The 19,520-nt window shown below is 45.6% G+C and overlaps 1 protein-coding gene across 1 annotated transcript in view; it reads left to right on the top strand.

Moving 5' to 3' along the window:
* Positions 1-19,520, top strand: part of XPC (XPC complex subunit, DNA damage recognition and repair factor) — a 296,222-nt gene that overhangs the window by 18,739 nt on the left and 257,963 nt on the right. Inside the window, exon 2 of the mRNA XM_069643405.1 lies at positions 15,341-15,533. Coding sequence (XP_069499506.1) covers positions 15,341-15,533 — 193 coding nt within the window. The remainder of the gene's footprint in view (positions 1-15,340; positions 15,534-19,520) is intronic.

The raw sequence follows: 19,520 nt of genomic DNA, 5'->3' as shown, positions 1-19,520 counted from the left end.
CGTGACACTAGCCTCATTTCAGAACCATGTTTTTGTTGGAATAAGGATGGCCGTGGAAAATTTCCAAAATGTTAAAGGGAATAAAAAGATAAGAAAAACGTGACCATCACGTCAGTGAAGAGTAGAGGGTCTCACATTTTTAAGATGCCTAAGAACAGATGTGCTTGGTGGAAGCTAGGATTCCCCTCCTAAGAAAGACAGTGTTAAGGATGATAAAGTTAATGGGGGTCAAATCTGTGAAAAGAAAAATAATGGGAAGAGAAGGAAACATATGTCCCAACCAGAAACCTTGGACATACAATCAAATAAAACATTGAATGGTACCATACTCCTCTAGTCTGGTGACTAAGGATCAACTATGAATCCTGGATTTCTCCATGTACAATGAATTGAGTATACATGATAACTTTGCCCTGAAACCTATGATGAGCCAAGCCAACAATACCTTTTTTGGGTAATGTTCCACCTTTTTATATGAATTCAAATTTTTAAACCATCACAACCAGTGTATCATCCTCACTGAAAGTAATAGGACGAGGCGTCCTCTATTCAAACAAGTAGCTATTCCAGATCAGAACTATACGAGAGTTGTGCATTCAGGTGCGAAAACCAAGACTGAAAAGCATTAAGCATTGTGAGCATGAACGATCTGGTTGGCAAGGTTTGGAGTTTGTCTTGCCTAAGAGTATGCCAATTGTCCTAAATAGAGCCATCATTCTTGCTCTTTTTCTGAAACATTCTGAGTTTAAGCCTATTATTATATTATAAAGATCTAGATCAAATTTAATGTATTCATCCAAAGAGAACCGACATTGTGGTGATACATGTGCAACTGACAGACTGTCGCCATTTACAATTTGCCAAGCTGTTTTTTCGGACTCCCGGGCACACAGATTGGTGCACCCATGATGTGGACACTGGAGACAGTAAGCCGGTGAAGAGTTGGATTCACTGGATGTCCGATAAGGTCAAGGACACCATCAAGGAGGACGTTTCCAAGATGTTGTCCCTAGGAGTGATAGAGCCATCCCACAGCCTCTGGGCTAGCCCAGTGGTATTGGTCCCTAAAAAGACCAGCAGTGGGAAGACTGAAGTTCGCTTTTGTGTTTACTACAGGGGCCTCAATTCTGTCATGAAGACAAGATGCTCACCCCATACCTCGGGCAGATGAGCTATTTGACAAGGTTGGTGCTGCCAAGAACATGTGTACTTTTGACCTCACAGCGTGGTATTGGCAGGTCGGCTTGACAGATGGAGCAAAAGAGAGGTCGGCATTCTCGACTCCGGAAGGACATCACAAGTTCACTGTGATGCCCTTTGGATTGAAGACTGTCCCTGCAACTTTTCAGAGGATGGTTAACCAGGTTTTGTCTGGACTGGAAGTCTTCAGCATTGCCTATGTAGACGACATTACTGTGTTCAGCCACACCTGGGAGGATCATGTATTCCACCTGAAACAAGTGCTTCAAGTGCTGCAGAATGCAAGCCTGACTATCGAGGCCACAAAGTGCCAGGAACCTTTGATGAGCACTTCCTGTGCTCATCTGCAGTGCAATTCTCAGGCTATGTAACTGTCACTCTGCACCTGCGCTGCACGCTTGTCATGTGGCCGGCGCACAGCCATTGGTTTCCGGCACTACTGCTCAACCGCGACCTGTTGCACGGTTCTTTTGTACAGACTTGTATCGTTAAACAGTTGCGAAGACACCAGAAAGATAATCTGCACTAAAAATAACAAGACGTTTCAATGAAATCACAAAGGACATTCCATCTGTCATAATTCACAGTATGGTGCATTTGCTTGCACTCATCAGGGGCATTTATTATCTAGAGGCAGTGACAAAGGGGGGCGGGGCGGTGTACAATGTCACACGGTGCAGTTCGAAATTTGCTGGAAGTTTTTAAGATCTTGCTTATAGTGTACAAGAGAATGATTTGCTTGACTCTTGTGTGTTTGGGAGCGTATATATAAGCATTAAGACAAAGCATTGTGAGTTCGATATAATGGACAGACGCATATAGTTGTGTCTCATAAGAACAATGGTTTCCAGCTCCTTAGCAATACACAGGAGCTGCTTTTAGAGCCTCCTCAAAACTTTATTTGGATTCCTGCAGCACCACTTTGGCAATGCCAAAAGTTTTGGCGTTGGTAGATGTGTTTTGCGTATTATATTGATATGTAAGTATTCATTATATTTAGGCCACTATTTATCTAGTATTTGTGAAGATGATTGTAGAGGAATCTGGTTTTAAGATAAAATATGTTATTGCCAATATATGTAAAGAACAGTTTTATTTACAATATAAATAAAAAGTGACCGACCCGGCACGCATTTGTCTGCAGGCAAAATGCATTAATGCACTGCCCTGCTACAGATAACGCCAGTAAAGTCCAAAACCCGCCAGTCTGGCATTCCCAAACGTACTATGCACGTTGCGGCTAAACTGGGACTGCACTGGCCATAGCCCAGCAAAGCGCCCCCCTCCGCTTTTAGTACAGGACAAATATTCGCCTCCCACTTCTGCCAATCTTGCACATTTGCATAGTGGATTAGCCCTGGAGCTACATTATATAGCACGACGCGGCAAATACATTAAATATTAGCTCATTTTTATTTGGTATAATTCGGTAATACAAAATAATCCAAAGAGACAAGTTCCATTTTTGTTTAAACGGGGACCACACATTGTACAGTGTGGCTTAACGCCCAAACTATGTCAAAACTAGTTCTATTGTTCCACAGAGATCGCAAAAAGTGAAACAGTGAAGGCGTTTAAATAATTTTCAAATGTACGCACCGTGGAAATCTCTCATGTTTATCACCGAGCAACGGCCATTTTATTCCATTTCACAAGAGAATTGAGGAGTATGCAGAACGTGTGTGTATACCCTTATGCCCCATCGACATTAGTTGTAAAAAAAAAGTGGCTGAAAACACTGCTGTTTTATAAATTATATTATGGAAATCGGCGCATGATTCTTCCAATGACACATTAGATAATCAGGCCCTCGACACCATGTGTCTGTGCATATATTTTATATAAATCTCCACTGTTTGTGAAAGTAGAGTAAAAGTAAGTACGGTATTCCCCACAGACCGACGGTAGATGGACATCCGCACCCGAACCTTGACCCCTGGGACTAAGACCAGCAACTCTTCCGCCGCACCACCCTGCCGCTTGAGAGAGGCCTTCTTCTGAAACCTATATAACCTAAAAACACGGTATCACTACTAGTGCTTGCGCTTCGCTAATCCTTTATAGTTCAATCCAAATCCGATGCTCACTGTGATCATTGTTTCCACCGTTTTCGAATACCTTTGTTTGACCAATTAACCTCATACATGGAAAGTAGCCCAGTTTAGGAGTGTGCTCTCCATTTTTTGCTAAAATGTAGTAAATGTATATTTTTCTCCGCCTTCAGGCCCCCAAAAGCTCAGCCTTCTGTGCAAGTCAATCCAGTCGGTTTGTAAGAGAGCGCTGAGAGGCGCTGATTTTAAGTCCCAGAACGAGACTTGAGGAATGGATTGCCGTGTTCCAAGCAACATGGAGGCTAGAACTAGTTACGTTCATGGTCGCATCAGTGTCCAACTGCCCGAACAAGGTCTTAACTGTACTTAATCTTAAAAATATACGACCACCTTATAATGTGTACAACCAGGTATACCCAGCATCGCTCTCCTTAACCATGTGTTGCACTCATGCATAACCGCGGTTGTGGCACCGCTGCTGTCTCCCTTCTAAGTGCTATATTAGACACCCACGGAAACCAAAGAACCTGTCAGAACAGACGGATACGAACGTCTGAACACACAGGCTCACCTAGACGGATCCACTAGGACGACACATCAACACGACCCCGACCCTGAACCATTCAAAGCCTTAACCAACCAGGGTCATGCTAGATCACCGAAGAATAGATATCACACACCCAGTCCCACACCTGAAGATTAGGTTCAGACGCACCCACCACTCCACTATACTCAATAGGATACAGTTGGATCAGTGCAACACCACCAAAGCGAATCGGCCCATGAGGAACCAGCAACGTCCCAACCCACAGGTACACAACTCTAACGGAACCATAAGTACCTGAATCAGGATACAGACCCCACTAACCCAACCCTCAATCTTCTGCATATTTAAACCCACACAACCATCTCTCTCCCAGCAATCCGCACGCACTTTACCACACCGCATCAACAACACATAAACTTCACCCACAGCACTCGAGGTCCTCGCCCGATCCGATACTAGCACCAAAGCCCAGCACTCGGTATATACCGAGCTGAAGCTGCCGACAGCACACTTCTCCCCTCTTCCCGACTAACCCTATCCACCCTTCCTGTTTAAAGATCCGCCAGAGCACCTGGGACCAATTCCATTGGTGATGGTGCGCTATACAAGTACCGAAAACATAACATAGCGACTAACATAGCGACAAGGATGCACTTCAACTCAGATCTGCGTGATTTTTCTGAACCCAAAGGTTCCACTCCCCAAAGTTTTTTAATTTTCTGCAAAAATATATATGTGGGGGGAGACCCCCCACCTTACTCCTATACATTTTTTATACACTTTACCCCCCCCCCCAACAAATCTATGCGGAAAATTGGGGGTTGGACTTTTGAGAGTCGAACATTTGGTATTCGGTCCTTTTGTACAATACCCTTCAAATCATAGTACTGTGCTGCTGTTAAAAGATGCCACCCCTAACGCTGCTTTCCAGCTAGGTCCATGCCTCAAAACAATCTAATAAAAGCGAGTGAAGGGGAATTGGACTTTTTTATTTATTTATAGGGTTTTTGGCTGCGATAGACCGTTTTATGAAATGTATAGATGAGTTTAGTGTAGATGCCTTATTTATCAGGACAGAGTATGAAAGGATGGGCCTGCCAACGTGCATTTAATAAAAGCAGAAGAGCAGTGGGGGGGGGGGGGGGGGGTGTGTGTGTGTGTGTGTGTGTGTGTGTATGCATATGCATGCATGTGCACTGCAGAATCGGGACTAATGCTCTAGTTTGATGGTATGTGAGACTGGGTTAATGGTATGCTTGAAAGAAAGCTCTCTGCATATATCCCCTGGGTCTTGGAGATTGGGCCAAAAAGCCCATCATCTCCAAAACTGGGGATGTTGGTTGAGCACAATAACATTTCCTCAAATTAGAACCGGAAGGTATAGCTTCTCTTATGTCTTTGTCTAAAACATAGTCTACATCATAACAATCCACTCAATGTATTCTGTTTATTTCATCATCAGACATTTTATATTGTAAATGCACTGTAATACATATATCGTGTCAGTTTACAAATATCCGAATTATTACACAATGTTGGTTGGTTAGGGTCTCTAGTTTAGTATTTATTCATAGACTTGCTGAGCTACGCCCCATTCTACTCTACAGTATAGCTTTGCAAGTGTTTCAGTCTGATGAGGGAGGAGGAGAAGGTGGAAGGGGTGAAGGGTGTGTATGTCTCTCTTGTTTGTTCCTTAGGACCATGAATATCCTTGATTTATAGAGAAATTTGAATGCATTATCTTGCTGAAAGTAAATAAAAACATCACTGATTATACAACCTGTAATGTACTTCCTTTACACGACAGAGAATTTTGTCTGTACATTATGTCATCCAATTTAACACATGATCATTGTGATACAGGATACCAAGGTATCCTGTAGCATAATCCCATGTTGCAAGGGCTGGAACGGGTGGGGTTAGGGCAACAGCCCGGAAACCCAAGTTTTCGGGCCAAGCAAAGCCAAAGCAGTAACCCTGAGGTTCTTAAAAAAAAAAAAAAAAAAACTTTTCCAAGGTGGGCACCATGGAAAGTGAAGCAGGGCTCTGTGTGGAGTCCCTCCTTTTCTTTCCATGGTGGCCTGCAGGAGTGGCAGCAGCTGGGAGTGCCTCTGCAAAGGTATGGTAAGTTGGGTGGTTGAGAGGGGGAGAAATAAATAACGGGACGGAGGGTGGGGGGAAGATTGCTACGGCGCGAGCCGGCTGTCAGGTGAGATGGAACGCTGGCTTTCACCGCCAGTTCAAGCCTATGTTTCTAGCCACCTGATTGGCTGGCTTCCCCCACCAGGGTGCTAATATATAGTATATTGTTTCAGACTGATGATACAATTCAAAGGGGATCTTCTATTACACATTCTGATTGTTTAAGATGCACAATGGCTATTCCTGATTGCTTTACAACAGGTGATGCTCTGGCAGACTTGCTAATATCCAAAAAGCAGTAGAAGCCCATGTCAGAAAGCAGACTTCTCTTCTATTTTACCACATAGTTTTATAAAATTGCAAAATTAGAACTTTGAAGATCCACTAAATATGGAACCCATGAAAAGGGAGGGTTGTCCTCGATATGTTCTTGGACAAAATATTGCCATCAAATTGAGTAAACGAAAGGCACTGAATGGGGAGAATAATATTAGCATAATCCGATCCCCCGAGATATTGGTTTGTCTTGAGGTATAGCATTGTTTGCATGTATTTAATTTAGATTGTTTCCAAGAGTAAATCATTCTATAGCTCAATTATGAATTGTTTCTCGTGTATAAAGTTTTATTAGCAATAAGCATCCTTATGCTTAAGGATTTGTGTGGCTGCAACTCGATTTGGCAATCCCTAAACGCATCCTTTTGGTGAGAGTGGGAGGTATAAACTTTTTTTGTTCATAATATTTGCATGTAGCATTAACTTACTGGGGTGTGTGGCTAGTTGCAAGAGTCCAGAATCTGTTACCATAGTCGGTTCTAGGTGAACCTCTACATATGCAATCGGAGTAGAATGTGGAAGCCTCAACGGGTAGCCGTTGCTGTGGTGGATCCAATGAGACACATATTTAAAAAGCTCACTTATGGGTATCCGACCATAAATGTTAGAAATGCTGATTTAGCCATGTTGGGTGAGAATTTCATTTCAGTGATGCATCTTCCTGACCGGTGTCAACCCCAGGACCTTTTGCTGAACTTCATGATTAGTTTTCCCTTAGTTCTAGGTGAGTGGGAATCTTTTTCTCCCCCCTCACCTAATGTTATGGATGACCTTTTTATGTCTCTCTATGGTGTGTGGTTGGAGTTCTAGTTCCCTATAACTTTTGATCTTAGGCTGGGTTGCTCCTTTTGAGCTTTCCTGTTTATTTCTCTTATTATTTCTTGGGTGAACTACTGTTCCCAATAAGTCAAGTGGGATTCCATCCCCTTTACATTTATTGTAGTGAGCCAGCACACCCCACCTTATGTGGCCTGCTGGGGGGGATACAATGTATCCCTTTCTTACTTACCTGTTAACATTTATTTTAATAATCGCAAGTTTACTTGATTGGCTGATGGCAGTGAAACTACTTTTATGACTTTTAGTCATTATTACTTGCTGGCTGTCAAATCAGCCTCTAATTCACAGGAGGGCCACCATTCTCCTAGAATGGTGGGCCCTTTCGTTTTTCACCTTTTCTTGTTTGCTTGTTGTTTTGTAGGTCGTCGTCTGCCATCTAGGTGCCAAAAGACCTCAGTTGAGGTTGCTTCAGCAGGAATCCTTTGCATTCCCCTGCAGAGGCTTGATCGTGTCTATGAAGTCAGGAAGCTATGGTGGAGTCCAAAACTCTGCAGCCCTTTGTTTTGCACCTGACCTGAAAGGGGGCTGGCTATCCTGAGACCGCCCCTAACTGCAGGGAGAGTTTGCAGAAGCTGTGCTGTAGTTCCTGATAGACTCCGATTCTGGAAGCTGCTAACAAGTTGACCACTGAAACTGAATCAGGAAGATGAGGAAAAGATGTCTGTAGCGATTTCGAGAGACCTGAGAACCTGCTCTGTAACCAGAGCTGATGCAACCCTACCTTCTAATCGACTTGAGGCGTCCCATAAATGACAATTCCTACCCAGAGGATAGTGGGACCCACTAGTCTCAAGAAGACCTGCAAAACGAGCCATCCGTCGACATGCTGTGACCTTCATGGGCTGCAAAACGCCAATACTAGGGGAGCTCGAGCATGAATGCAGTGCATGGTCTTCCAAAGTCAGAGGCTCGCTGAATCTTTGGTGGGCTCCTGCTGGACCTCCAGAGGCACAATTCGAATCCTTCAAGTCCCCTCACCAGAGTGCAGGACCGAAAGAGTGAAGAGAATCCAACGTCAATATTGGTTCTGCATCTGGCTCCTGTAACATCCACAGAGCCGCGGGGATCCAAGAAGAATCCTTTCCTGGCAGCCTCCTCTGGCAGCTGCTGCTGCACATTCCTATCCAGTTTCAGTTTCTTTTATCCCCAGACCAAGAATTCAGGGACCGGGTCCTGTGCTGCTGCATTCTTAACGCATCCACCCAGGAGCTCTTCTTTTCTCCTAAGGTACTGTTTGCTTGGGTAATATATACCTTAAGTCTTGTGTGAATTTTGTGAGGATGACTGGATGATTTGAGTGTTTGGGAGTTTGCCCATACCATTCACCCAGGCCTAATGCTGGAACGCATATCGGGAGCCTTCTCTGAAGCCCTGGACACTTTTAACTAACTCTAAAGCCAAAACTAATTGTTCAAGAGGATATTCTCTGGAACTTTGACTTTCCTGCATCTGAACACTATCCTGACCTTCCTACAACTGGCTCCTAGACAACTAGGGCCCCTCTTCTGCCTATGAGAGAACCTGTGTTATAGACTAGGGAAGGACTCTAAAAGATAAGGCTTCTGTCTTGAAAACTATAACCAGTGTAAAAATACTTACTTGTAAATGTGTTAGTGTTATAGCTGTATCTCTGAACTAGTATAATTTACAAAGTGTTAAAGTTATAACTTTTTAAGTTTCTGGTTGGTCCTTTAAAAAGTATAGAAGTTTCTTTTGACTAGTGTCCCACTCTTCTTAAAAAGCAATTGGGTTGGTACTGTGTTTCACTATTCTTAACTGAATGAGTGTAAAAGCTTACCAATGGGTTTACCTACCTTGAACAACTGTCATTCTTAAAGTGTACCATTGGGTTTTGCTTTCCCTGATCTGTTTAGTGCATTTCTAAAATAGTCTTGGAGTTAAGACTTGTCTTGGAGTTGCTTGAAGCCCCTCTGGAAAGTATACACTATCTTACTTACCTTGAAATTCTGAGTCTGCTAGATTTCCTATTTAACTTAGAATTGTACAATGCACTTCTGAAAAGTATCATTGGTCCAACTATCTATTCCTGGATTGGTAATAGTGTAAACATATGTACTAATAGGTTACACTGACCTTGAATAGCTGCTGCTCTTCTAAACTTGTAACACCGGGTTGTGCTTGCCCTGAACTTCCCTAGGACACCTCTGAAATAGTTTTAATTTATTGGCTATTCATAAAACGCCTATACAGCAAATGTTTCAAGGCGCCACAAGACAAGAAAAGGGGGGGGGGGGATGGACAGGGGAGAAAAATAACAATAACAGTCCTACTAAGCTATGTGTCATTCAGATCATGCAAGTGCAGTAACAATAAGTGCAAGAGAGATGGGGGAGGTGGAAGGGAGAGAGGGGAGTACCGGTCAAGTTGGTAGGGATACTGCTAGGGCGGGAGGAGAGCTGCATGTTGTCTGCATAAAACTTGAAGTGAGGAGAGAAGGTGGAGATCAAGTGGGCTAGACTGGCAAGGTTGATGTTCCACGGTGAGAGGATGGAGCCCTGAGGGACGCCACAGGTGGTGAGTGAGGTGAAGACGAGAAAAGGGCCCAGTTGAACCTGAGAAGGTCGGTCAGAGGAAGGTCAACCAGTCCAGTGCCAGGTCCATGATGCTAAGGGTATCACAGGGCCAATTAATAAGAGTGGCATGATTGACCGTGTCAAAGGCAGAGGAAAGATCGAGAAGGATGAGAATGGAAGGAGAGTTGGAATCGAGATTAGAGAGCAAGTCTTCGCAGGTGTTCAGGAGAGCAGTTTCCGTGCCTCTGGCTGCTCTGAAGCTAGACTGGAGGTTGTGGGCCAACCAACAGATTCAGGGTGGTGGATCAGTTTGGAGATGACCAGCTTCTCCAAGAGTATGCCCAGGAAGGGGGTAATGGAGATAGGGTGATAGTGAGCCGTGCAGGAAGAGTAGGCAGAAGGCTTTTTAAGGAGAGGATTGAGCCAGTGGCAAAGGCGCAGTTGCAGTAATCAGCCAAGCCTGGAGCAATGGAGGCAATATTGTCTTTGATCATTCTGTAGGAGCAATGGAGCACCTGTTTGGAGGAGACTTTCATAGAGCGGACTTGTGTACTGACCTCATCCGGTGCTATGGGCGAGAAGGTGGGGAGTAGGAGGGCAGGGTGGAGGGGCGGGGGGCAAGGGAGGCCTGAGAGAGGGTGAGCGAGGAAGGAGAAGGGAGGAAGAAGTAGAAGAGAGTGAGGACAGGATATTCTGAGATTTGGTTGAGAAGTGGGAGGCCAGGGCCGTGCAGAGGGCATGGGATGGCGGAGAAGTGGAGAGTCAGTGGTTCGAGTGGGCAGTGGAATGAAAGTGGCCTGAAAAGTAGCACCCGACACTCGCTCCATCGGTCGAATGACTGAGAAGGAGACTGGCAGTGCGGGCAGAGGCTTAGCCAGGGGAGCCAAGAGATCAAGGTGAAAGGATATGAGAGCATGGTCAGACCAGGAGAGAGGTGGTGAGAGGGTTGGAGATGGGTAGGTCTGCTGAGATGAGAGCATCCAAGATGTGTTCGGCTGAGTGGGTCGGACCGGAAGGAAGAATGGTGAGGGCAAGGAAGTCACATAGACTGCAGAAGAATCCGCTGGCCTCATCAGGAGAGTCAAGGTGAATATTCAGAGGAGGAGAAGCTTGGAGGGCAGGAGAGATGTGAGGTCAGACCACTCCGAAAGGGAGAGGGAGACCGGATCAGGGGTCCTGTTGATGGTAGCAAGAGTCAGCGAGAGGATAGAGATGCCTAGGCTGCAGACGAGGTATCCGTAAGAAGAGTAGGACTGAGTGGGTATGATAGTAGCAGGGAACCATTCAGGGAAGATCAGGGCCACTCCATGTCCAGAACTGTTTGTCCTGGGCTTAGAGAGGTTCTTTTAGCCCTCTGGGAGGAGTGTGACTAAACAGTGACAGAGCTGGCAGTGAACCACGTCTCAGTGAGAGGAGAACGTTGAGGTCAAAGGCTTCAAGGAGGTGACGGATGTCAGAGGAGTGCTTAACATCAGAGTGAGCATAAGCTAAGTGAAGCTGGTTGCCACCTTTTGAAGGTCTTCTGAGGAGGGGTACATGGAAGGAAGACGTTGAGCTGAGAGCCCTGTGCCACGACATTACCATTCTGGTAGACATTAATGATGCACCTAGAGGATGGGGAAGTGTGCTAAGAGTACTTCCCATCTGGTTCCACCATTAATGGGCGAAGAAGAGAAAGGGGAGAGGACTGATACCATATGGGGAGTCCATAGGTCCGGAGAGGGAGAAACAAAGAAGATGGCCCTGATAGTCTGCCTGGAAGAAGCATTGACATAGTTGTCAGCGATTGGCAGGCGTTAGTTGGAGATCTTCCTTAAACGTTTTCCTTCCAGGCTTTCGAAAGAGAGGTAGGATAGGTGATAGAGTAACAGAGTAAATGGGGGAGACGGAGAGCACCGTGGAGGGAGAGAGAAGAGAGATGGAGCCAGACTGAGAAAGTGCACATTGCACGATGAACTCACCAGGCGTACTAGTAGCAAGACGGGTGCAGATGAATCGGGTGCATGTTCAGTAGCCGAAGGGGGATGAAGGGGACACTGGTGGGATGAATCCTTCTCCGGAATATGAGGAAAGTTCTTTAAGCATCGGTTGCAAGACGCTCTTAAGGCCAGAGCTGTGACCTCAGGTTCAAGTCTGGCTGATGCCCCGCTGGCTCCGGATGCTCTTGGCCCTATGTCGGGGGTTAAGCTGTCCTTGGATGGTCTGGGCCCTTGGATGACTTGGGATGCGCAGAGCTTGGGTGTCCTCCCTGGCCGGGGACTAGGTCACCCATTGCAGGCAAAATATTGCTTCATTTGTACCTGGGTTCAAAAAGGGCCTCAACGCCCCTCCCATCTTGAGCCAGGTGTATATTTGCTGATGGGTCTGCTTCCTAGGTTTTGCGCATACGAGGCAGTTGGTGCACTCTACCTGGCCGCTTGTGCAGGGGGATCCCTGATTTCGGAAGTGGGCAGGATCCTGCTAAACTGTTGCAAGAGTGAATTGTACGAAAGGTTGTTCCTTGCACCTGTGTAGGCAAGGCAGCTATTTGTATTGTTTCAGCGGCGGGGGCGGGTCCCTGTGAACAGGCTTTGCGTTTTCACTTTAAGATCAGTATGAAGCTAGTCAGATGGAGTGACCGAAACTGATTGACTAGGATTGACACATACCGATCCTAGGTTATCCAGAACTTACCAGATCTGGAAGCGCAGCAGTGGTCCACTCATGTAATGCATCCAAAACATCGATTCCACCGTTATTCTGACCTAGGGCCACTCTTAGCCCTAGGAGCAAGAGCAACACAGAGGGGAGGCCGCACAGTGACGTCCTCTCCCCACACACCAGGAAATAGTCTGCTCGCACCAACAACCTTGCTGTAACGGCAACTCGCTAGATTCACTGTGTGTATACTTTAGGCCTCTAGCTAGTATACAGGTTGTTACTCCCTTTTAAACTGTGTTTTTAAGTGGCATTGGTCTGACAACTGTATCCATTCTTGATAGAAGAAAAGTTGGGTTGCAAGAGATGCTTGCAACCAGTGTTGGTATAACTGAGTGACTCTGAAAGTGAATAACACTGTATGTTATAACTCATAGGGTCTACCAACCTAAGCACCCTAAACAGCCCTACAGCTTATTTTCCTTTGCAGTTGGTGAGCAGGTGCAAGACGATCTAGGCCACCGGGCCTAAGCACCACCCACCTTCTTAGCCCTGCCTCTTCTTTTCTGCTCTTAACTCGATTAAGGGCATCTCTCGCCCGTGCGTCTGCATTTGTAAATGTTTTATTCACCCGCCACAGCGCGCGTGTGCCCGCTCCCTCCTCTTTGTCCCAGTTGCTTCCTTGTTTGTTGGCCCTCTCTCTCTTTATCCCACTGTGTTCCCATTGGTTGGCAGGCCCTTTAAATCGGCCACCCAAGGGACCCCCTGCCGTAGCAGCCCCTTCAGCCAGGAACCAGAGGCTAGGACTATGCCATGGTAGTACGTAGACTGCAGCCGTCGACCTGCTGCAACTGATCAGGTAACTCGAATCTGGGTGTGTTGTATTATGCTCTGCTCAAAAAAACATAGCCTTTTTCCCCTTCTAGGATGTCAAATCGGGTTGTTTCCCCATTCCGGTAACTGTGACATTATTGCTGGTTCTCTCTAGGCTCCTACTTCGCCCCCCCCCCTCTTCTGCAAGGCGTGCCGTTCATTGTTGCGAGTTACTTGTTCTGCTCCTCTGTATTCCTTTGCTGTGACCCCGTTCCCTCTCCCTCCTCCTCCCCCAGCGCATTCTGAGTTGTTGTGTGCTATTGGGCTGTGCGTCTCTCTCTCCTCTCACCCCCTTCTCCTCCACATACCTCCTTTGCACCCGCTATGGAGCTCTGTCTCTCCCATCTTCTTTAACTGATACTCTATCTCTTACCCTCTCACTAAGTCTGGAAGGAAGATGTTCAGAGGAACATCCAGGTCTCCAACCCAAGCCTCCCTATCACGGATACCTACATCACTGCTTCCTCCAGACAGACTCACTGAAATTCTCTTTGTCGTCCCCTCTCCAGACCTATGGACCCTTCATATGGTCTTTGTTCTCTCTCGTTTCTCCTCCTCTCCCGTTAACGGTGGCACTCGGTGGGAGGTTCTTTTGGCCACCTGCCACTCCTCCAAGACCATCATTAATGTCTGAACGGCACCGTCTTCGTTTAGGGCCCTCGGCCCAATCGCCTCCTTTATGATAGGTGTTTACCGTGATCAACTACCTCCCTTCTCCTGCTACTTCTCCCGCCAACTCTCTGGCACCCTCATCTTTCTCGTCTGCCCACCATTGGGCCCCTCTACCACCATTGCAGGTTGTACTGCAAGCCTGTACCCCTCCACAGAAGTCTTTCAATGTGGCAACCTGCCTCACCTCCACATCGCTACTCTCAACTTTTGTTCTGCTGTCAAACTCTCCTCTGACATGTCACCTTCTCAATGAATTCGACCTAGATGGCTCTGCTCTCACTGAGGACGTGGTTTACGGCCAGTTCTGTCACAAGTTTTGACACTCTCCTCCCTGTGGGCTACAAAATCCTCTCCGAACCCAGAACCAACCGTCCTGGAGGTGGAGTAGCCCTGATCTTTCCGGAGTGGATCACGGCCTCGGTCACCCCTACGCAGGCCACCTCCTCCTTCGAATGCCTGGCCTGCAGGCTCTCTGTCTCCTGTCCTCTCTCAAACTGTGGCCACCATCTACAGGCCACTTGGCCAGTTCACTCTTTTCTTCTCTGAATGGGCAAATCTCTCTTCTTCTCTCCTTGCCTCTACTTCTCCTTGGAGATCTCCACATCCACCTGGATGCTTCTAATCCCTCCTCGGGGCTTTTCCGCAACTTCTGCGAGACACTCTTTCCATTCTGCCCTTTGGCTGAACACAATCTGCTGGACATACTTTGGATGTTTTCATCACCTCGGACATCCCCCTCTCACCACTCCTCTGACTACTTTCTATGGCCCATGAAGCGTGTGTCAGTGATTGCCTTTGCCTCTACTTACTCTGCTCCTGACTCACACCTTGATACAGGCCTTTCAAATCTGTATCTTTCTTTTTCCAACACCCTGGATATCCTTGCCCCTGTCGTGAGAATCCGGCTGAAGCCTACCTCCAAATGCAACTCTTGGTATGATTTCGACCTCTCCGTCCTGAAACACAAATGCTGGGTGGCTGAGAGGAAGTGGAGGGGTTTGTGCGCATCCTCTGACAAATTGGCCAGCCGCCTACCCCAAAGGGCATACAGACTCTGTCCTGTCCAGGAAGAAGGCACACATTCAAGCCTGCGTCTCTGCTGCCTTTACACTCACGGCCAAACTCTTTAAAATCTTTAAGGAACTGGCCAATCCTCTTGCAGTCTCTACCCCTCCTGTTCCCTCCCAGGCCCTGTCTACATTGACAGTTGTCCATAATGGGCAAATTACTGAGCCTCTAGAAAGGAGCAAGGGGTATATCCTTTTTGAGTCGATGGACGAAAATGGGGTTTTGGTCATGACTGGTCCACCCAGGGTCCACGGAAGACTCTTTTCTGCTACTGTGTAGATAGATTCAATGATTGGTGATCCTTGTGCTTTTTCAAAATATGCAACATTTCAACAAATTCAGAAGCAGTCATTCTCTGACTTCTGCTCTTTTGCAAACATGCTAAACACATTTATATGTTTTTATTATTATTAATATTATGATTATTATTGTTACACTAGATGGTATCACAGAAATACTTGAGGACAAAAAGCCGCCGGTGAAGAGGAACAGGAAGGCTCCCACTCCCAGCGGAAAAAACAGCAAAGTAGCACCAACGCCTGTAAATGAAGCCATAGCTGTTGGAGAGACAAAGCAGAAAAACACCAGACCAAAACGAAAGGAAGACACTCTGGCTGATGATGAAATACCCAGGTAAGAAAGTGACACATTTTCTTTTTTTTATCTGTGAGTAGACTGCGCAATGCAGAAGTAATACTGCTAACGTCAACCAGTGGAGACTTTGGGTGCACTATAACAAAAACTAATTTGCATATAATCAGTTAAAAAAAAAATTTCTTGTGGTCTATTGCTTTTGTTACCTAGTATTTGTGACAAATTGACTCCTACCCTTCAGTAGTACAAGGATGAGTAGAGGCTAACGCGCCCACTGAGCCATAACACATCTACAAACCAAAAGCCAACACGATCATACAGGTAAAACATGCACAGTCAAGAGATATACCTCCTTCCCCTTTTGTGGGGCGAGGGAAGGCTTTACTCGGGAAGTCTTTACTCGTAAGAGGGGTGCGAGTGTGATTCAGTAGCAACTCAAACAGCTATGTATAACATTCCAAAATAAAGTAATGTCCAGTCAAGGTTCTATACAAATATATTCTTTAATTGGACGCACCGTGTACAATACTAAATGGAAAACCGTGCAAAAACCCACCCCTGTATAAGAAACCCAGAATATGGACAGATGCAGCACTCTGGCCGATGAGACAAGAATATTTCTTCAAGTTACAAAATGGGATCAAAATGAACTAGCCTGTCCCTAGGGTACAAAGATGGACCAGGAGGGCAGATATTAGTTAAATTCCTTCTGCAAATGTCTTGGGGGTGGGGGCCTGCAAATGGGGTTCTCTGCATCAACCATGGTACCTGCTCATGTCGCAGATGCGACAGTCACAATGGTCCAGCAGCAAGCTGGCGTTGATGCATGGTCGAACGGAAGCGGAGCTACTCGGGCTGTGCAGATCGGGTGGTTACCAGGTCTTGTTTGCGGTCGAGAATGGACGGCGGTCAAGTTGGTACCAAGATGTGCAGGTAAGTTGGTTGAGTTGGTTCAATTTTATTTTATTTATTTGCATTTCTTTAAGTGCCACACGCCCACATCCCCAAGAAGAGATGCAAGAAGAAAAGTGAGGAATTAAATTGAAGGGTGGGAAATATGTGAGGGCTCAAGAGGGGACGAACCTAACCCAGAAAGTGAAGTGACGAGAGGGGGGATGAAGCTAACCCCCGGAAAGTGATGAAGTGAAAATAAGTTGACCTGTGCAAGAGTGGATGAAGCTAAACCCTGGGCCCCAGGTTGTGCGACCTGTGATGGGTGGACTGTGTGGTCTGACAACTGTGCCACCACCCAGTGAGACCCCACCAGATGAAAAGCTTGTGTGACAAATGAAGAGAGAGTTTTGTGAAGTATGGGGAAGGGAACCCCTAAGAAGTGAAGTGAAGTGGAACAGTTATAAGCTGAACTTTAAGTTTAATGATTTGCCAAGGAAAGGGGAATACTTTGGAAGTGGAAAAGTGAACGCTTTGTGAAACTAAGAGGACCTGATAAAAAAAATAGGCTATTTTAGGGCAAGGGAACCCAGAGAAGCCCTCATATCTTGTGAAAAAGTATTGTGAACCTTTTTTTTTTTAAACTCTGCTGAACTTTGGTGAACCCAAATGTCTTGAAGTTTGAGAAGGGAGCTGCGGAAGAGCCCAGTGCCAGCCTATCTTACTTTTTTATCACTATTGCATTATCCAGTTCCTTGCACATTGTTGGTATATAGAAGTGAGGCAGGCATTGGTTTGCCACAGGCAACTTTCTTTGTTTTGGACTCATGAACTTAGACTTTCCCTAGTTTACTTTCTGGTAGAGATTGCTCCCACCTTAGTGTTAGGGCAAGATAGGCCTTATACCATCATGACCATTAAGAATAAAGATTTTCAGACTATGGGCCGATTCACAGAACGGTTTTCCTATGGGATTGCGCCATTATAAATTGCCTCTGTGAATCAGGCCCTATGTTGCACTTGTCTGTGTTCTCTCTCAATACCATGCCTGTCTCGCAATATATTAAATGCAGCCCCTGTGCTGCAGAGACTTTGGTGTAACTGCACCTGTCAAGAGGGCATCTGTGACCTTTGAACCTGCTCTGGGCTACTGGTAGAGCAGGTGCTGTGAATCAGGATACTGATGCAGCAGGGCACAAGTACACACTTTTTAACAGGGAGCTTATGACAGGGGAATCTGGTTAGCAGACTTCCCTTTCAGAGATGAAACTACACTGCATCATTTTATTTAATAAGAATCAAAACCATCCAGGGATTTCACACCCTTGCCAGATGGCAATTCATCACAGTAGGGGATTTACACAGCCTGCTATGAGCGCCCAAATATTGCTTTTGATTTGTCACATCCGGCATTGCCTCATTTTTAATGCTAAACAAACTTCCTTGACATTACCCAGGGCCGTAAATGATGTCTAACAGAACATTTAACCAGCAATGTTGATGACGGTGCAAAAAGTAGGTCTGTGCACTCCAAAATCGAATAGACGTACATGAGTCCTGGGTGTGACCTGCTAGATAACTATTTGCGCTCGATGCAAATATTGTAGTCTTCTAGACTGAGGAAGAGGGTCATTATCGAGGGACCTGCTGAGGGCCATAAATTACACACTGAATTATACAATTAAACTTTGGTTTTATTTTGTAGTATTTAGATAATGTGTTGTCTACATGAGTTAAACATTTTAATTGCATACTTGGTTGAACTGACACAACTTTAACATGCGCATGCATTAAAACATTTTCTCCCTCTATAAGAAAGGCAAAGCATTTCCCCATGTTTTAGCTTTCTCTTTCATATGTAACATATAACGTTGCAGCAAAAAAGGTCTTCCTATTGAGGAAGTATGGTGTTGAAGGAAAACTTGCTACAAATTGCATTGTTGTTTCAATATCTGCTTTTGAAGACAATGTTCTAAAAGCGGTCAATACCAGTAGTTATTGACTACACTCTAAACATTCTGATTAGCCGAGAGGTCAATAAAGACGTACGTAGCAGCAGCAAGCATCAGTTTACCAGCCGTGCCTTTGCAAACAGACCATCAACATCCATTTAGATCTGCTAAATTGTTTGCAATGAATGTTCGATAGGGTGACGCTAATATGCCCATTTCTGGCTTGTATACCTTGAAGTAGCATGGCCCGTGTACCTCTTGGACAACTGAAGCAGCTACTACATTAAATACTTGCCTGCATGTTTGAAATTTAGAAACAGAGCTCAATTCTGATCCTCAAACCCACCAACCAAGTGAGGCAACCGGTAGCGAAATGTTATGTTAAAGGTACTTGTACCGCGCAGTGTTGCCACATGCGTGGTCTTTTGGCACTATGTGTAGAAATACCACATGCAGGTCCATATGCAGGATTAGAGGATGGTTGTTTCAAAGCGAAATTCCTTCATATGACCACACATTTCATGTTTTCAACATCCACCCCCCTTAAAAACTCACTATGCAGCCTTTAGTTCTTTCTCCCCTTCCCTTGTGCTAGTTCCGTTCTGACTGGTACTGCACACCTAGGGAGTGAGCGGAAAAGAGCATGCAAGAGTGACAGCGAGTGAGCTACAAATACAGATTGTAGGTGCGTGTGTCAGAGACCTATGGCTGGGGAAGAAGAAAATATAGATGAAGTGATATTGGGGGCAGAGTGACTAAGGACAATGTGTGAGTGGAAGACCACACAGTACCAAGGAAAAGGCCAGAGGCAAAAACGGACTAGGACTAGGACTAAGACCTAGGACGAAGGAGCAGAACTGAGAAGGGCTATGATGGAAGAAATGGGTTATGATGGTTGAAGGCAAAGGAATAGACTGAAAGAAAGTAGTTCTGCATCTATTGTCGCCTGTTTAAGAAATAAGGCTGTTTGCATTGTGATGCTCCTGGGACAACGTCCCTCCTGTTATTTCGGAGCTGCCTCAAACTGGTGACGAGTACACATAGCATCCACTCTAATAATTGTCTTTCAGGAACCCTTAGATCACCCTTCGAGGTGATTTTAGTTTGCACTGTCCATAGTAACCGTTCAGAATATCATTGCATGTTCTAAAATAGACTTGTGCGAATACAAATCTTTAATCCT

The sequence above is a fragment of the Ambystoma mexicanum genome, chromosome 2p (assembly GCF_040938575.1).
Source record: "Ambystoma mexicanum isolate Mex_15411 chromosome 2p, UKY_AmexF1_1, whole genome shotgun sequence".
Taxonomy (NCBI): Eukaryota; Metazoa; Chordata; class Amphibia; order Caudata; family Ambystomatidae; genus Ambystoma; species Ambystoma mexicanum.
The sequence above is the reverse complement of the archived record's forward strand: the minus strand, read 5'-3'. Positions and strand labels throughout refer to the sequence as shown.